General features: G+C 39.3%; 1 protein-coding gene across 1 annotated transcript; it reads right to left on the bottom strand.

Moving 5' to 3' along the window:
- Positions 1-1,941: 1,941 nt before the first annotated feature.
- LOC114287804 (ethylene-responsive transcription factor ERF003) lies at positions 1,942-2,920 on the bottom strand. Its single transcript, XM_028231250.2, has 2 exons — positions 2,560-2,920; positions 1,942-2,455 (listed from the first exon to the last, which is right to left on the bottom strand). The coding sequence occupies exons 1-2, from the start codon at positions 2,811-2,813 to the stop codon at positions 2,002-2,004; spliced, it is 708 nt and encodes a 235-aa protein (XP_028087051.2). The 5' UTR covers positions 2,814-2,920; the 3' UTR covers positions 1,942-2,001.
- Positions 2,921-3,741: the final 821 nt, after the last annotated feature.

The raw sequence follows: 3,741 nt of genomic DNA on the forward strand, positions 1-3,741 counted from the left end.
AAAATTCCATATGTCCTTTGCAGGAGTATTTACAGAGTCAAGCTGAAAGCGACCAAACTGAAGACTGATAGAGGTAATAGATGTATTACGAAACCAGGTAATGATTTGGTAATTTTTACTGTCCCATTCCTCAAGTTGGTCTTCATATGTAGCAGTATGAGCAGTAGTTTCAGTAGTGACACTGTCTTTAACCGGTTTAGTCACATCCCCAGTGACAATTCGCCAGAGCTTCTTGCCTTTGAGGAAGGAAGACATGGCTTGGGCCCACAGAACATAGTTGGAACCATTCAAAATAACGGAAATGGGATGGGAGGCATCAGGACGATCCATAATACTAGTTGAGTAGGATTTAAAGCAAGAGGAATAGACTTGTAGGAGCAAAATTAGGTAAAACAGAGTGTACCAGTGAGTCCGGAAGGTCGAAAATAGCCAGGAAAGGTATGCTGGACAGAGATGATGTCAGCAATGATGTCAGCGGCGCACGTTAGCAGGCTGCAAGAAGGAGCACGTTAGCAGGAAGCGGCAGCGCACGATAGCGGACAGGCGCAGGCGCGGCGCACGGTAGCCGTTTTGGCGCACGCGGGTGCACTTTAGTGAAGCGGCGCACGAAAGGCGCACAGTAGCAGGCGCGGCGTACGGGAGTGGTAGGGCTGACGTCAGCCGCGGTTGTGTGGGCGCGTGGAGGCGCGTGGCGGAAGCAAGGTGCAACAGATGGCGCGTGCGGGCGCGTGTGAGAGTGGTGACGGAGGTGGTGACGCGCCGAAGACAAAGGTGGCGCGTGAGGGCGCGTGGAGCGTGTTCTGAGGACGGGCTTGGTGCCGTTGGAATCGTGAGGAAATTCCGAGCGGTTTGATGTATGCCACTGTGTACGGGACTAAACACCAAAATCGAAAATTGCCAGAAATGCAACACTGGGCTCTGATACCATGAAACAATAATTTGAGAGAGTGATAGAGAATAGAGAGAGAGAAATACTGAATTGTTCAGTTGTTGTATATCTGTGTAATTACAAGGAGATTTACACCTCTCTTTTATAGAGAGGAAGAGGGACATTGGGTGCCGTTGCACCGAAAGCATAAAGAGAGAGAGGGAACAACAATTATGAAAGCATAAACATAATAATAGACTACAATGATGACTAACACTACTAATATACAATATGAATATACAATAATATACTAACACTCACAAATTTCCAAAAGGCCTTTTCTAGTTAAGGAAGAACAATACTGTTTGTATGTCCCCATGGTACAAAGCGGACAATATCTTGGTGCGTGCTATGACAGTAGAGTGGTCTGCACAAATGGTGCTGTCTGTGGGAAAGCTAGCTCCACCACATGGACCCACACGCTTGGGGGCCATTGTGGAGGGCCCAATTCATTCCCACGTCGGTCCGTTAGGAACTCTTGATTTACCTTATAAGTGTACTATTACAAACCTTCAAAAGGTCTTTTCTAGTGAAAGGAACAAAATCGTGCGTATTCTCGTAGTAAAAAGCAGACAATATCTTGATGCGTGCTACAATAATGAAGTGGTCCGCATAATATATATCAATACTTCTCTCCCTCACAATGAGGCTCCCTCGATTCAAACCCACAGTTACTTGGCTATGCATAGCTCTTGTCAAGTCGAGCTTCTCTATCTTGCCTAAAATCAATTGGTATTAACAAGAGCTTCACTTGATATAAGCATGTTTTTAAAACATTCATAAAGAGAGGCATTATGCACACCAATACCGACAAAACAAAATATGTGAGACCCACAAAGTGTAAAGCAGTATTGAACCTTCTAATTCCTTCATCTTTAACACCTCAAAAGTTTGGCTTGTTTTTCCTTCTATTTGAGATCATGAACAAAGTGCATAATCTGGGTCACACCTCTATGGATCTTAGCCACTCCAACGTACTATATACTTATATATATATAGTGATTTATAACAAGTGAGAGAAGAAAAGGCTGGCATTAGCAGATGGAAGTAGATGCTACATTTTACAATATTGCCTAATTTGACACAACAGAGCAAAGCTCAATAGACCCACAATCAAGCAATTCCTCTATCATCTGCTCTATATGATCATCTTCAAGAGCCTTGAATTGTTGGGCACTACTCTCCACTTGATCACCTTCATTAACTACCCATTTTTCCGACAGCCCGGTACCCATTTCCCCCTCCTTTTTCACAATGCCACCATCTCTGGCAACACGCGGTGATCGCACTTCACGAGGCTCCTTAGGTATCATTTTTTTGGCCATTTGTAGTGATGTCATGTGGCATTTTTGTAATTTAGCTGTCAAAGTAGCCGAAAGAAGCTTTGTCGATGATGACCGAGACTCTTCTGCATTGTAAGGGAAATTAGTTCGCGTTTTCGTGCCACACATGAGCCTGGCAGCTTCATCGTACGCTCTCGCTGCGGCCTCCGCAGTCTCAAATGTTCCTAGCCATATTCTAGTTTTCCTGTTGCCATAAACAAGTTTAGAATACCAAAAAAGTAAAAAATATCATAAGTTTAGAAAATATATTATTGGAAATAAAAAAATAAAAAAATAAAAAGGATTTACAGGATGGGGTGGCGAATTTCGGAGACCCAAGAGCCCCAGTGCCTCTGGCGGACACCGCGGTATCGCTGTTGTGGTCTGGCCATGGCGGCAGCGCGGGGTGGAGCGGTCTTGGAGGAGTACTGATGAAGGTGTTTGTGATATGTCTCAGAGAGGTTGATGGTGGTGGAAGCACAAGAAGAGGAGGTTGAGAGACAGAGAGTGGTGAGAGTAGAGAGTTGTGTTGGGGGGTTTTTGTAAGTGTTCTTTTCTGCCATCAAGCCATTTTGAAATGGGCCCACAAGAACCAAGGTTTTTTTTAGTTTTTCTCTTTTTTCTTCCAAAGGAATAGTAGGTTAAAAAAAAGCAAACTGAAACAGATCCCAAAAAAAATTACTTTAGTATTGGGTATTTATATAGGAAAAAATATTTACAAATATAATTTTAATATGACATTTTTTGACATTTTAAAAAAAAAAATCTAAAGTCACTATGATGATTATTTTGTCTTAAATTTTTTTTAAAAAAGAAATTTAAAATTCACAGAAATAAGTCACATTATTTTAGATAAAATATTGTATAAAAATTTTATTTATGCAACATTACCTTGTATATTTTAATGAATTCACAAGTTTCTTATCAGATGAATAGTTCCTTATTTTTCTAATCAATAATTTGATGATGATGATGATATTGTTTTGTTTATTATGTATCATCACTATATATATAGAGTAGTGAAATACATTAAATTTGAGGCCTCACGTAAAATAATAAATAAAATATGATCATCATGATAAATGAGTTAAATTTGTTTCAAATTTAAATATGATCACGATGATATTGAGCTCGTGGGACCATTTTCTTTTGTAAAGCATCTATGTATATCATTTAAAAAAAAAAAAAAAAAAAGATTAATTTGATAATCATAACATTTTTATTTCATCACATTAGTCTCCCCCAAAAAAAAAAAAGAAAAAAAGAAAAAAAAGATGATGATGTGTTTTTTAGAATAGACCATATATATTTTTTAGACAAATGCTTAAATTAAAAAGATTACAATAATCAAATCGACCTAATTTTTTCATAAATGATATACATAGCGGGTCTTACAAAATGAACGATTTGAATTATCAAAATGAAACTGATAATAACGGTACGGGGCTAAACATAACAATAATATCAAGTTGTTTTGGGAAGTGACTTTTG

This window comes from Camellia sinensis, chromosome 15 (genome assembly GCF_055761805.1).
Source record: "Camellia sinensis isolate YWXY chromosome 15, ASM5576180v1, whole genome shotgun sequence".
In the NCBI taxonomy this organism is placed as follows: Eukaryota; Viridiplantae; Streptophyta; class Magnoliopsida; order Ericales; family Theaceae; genus Camellia; species Camellia sinensis.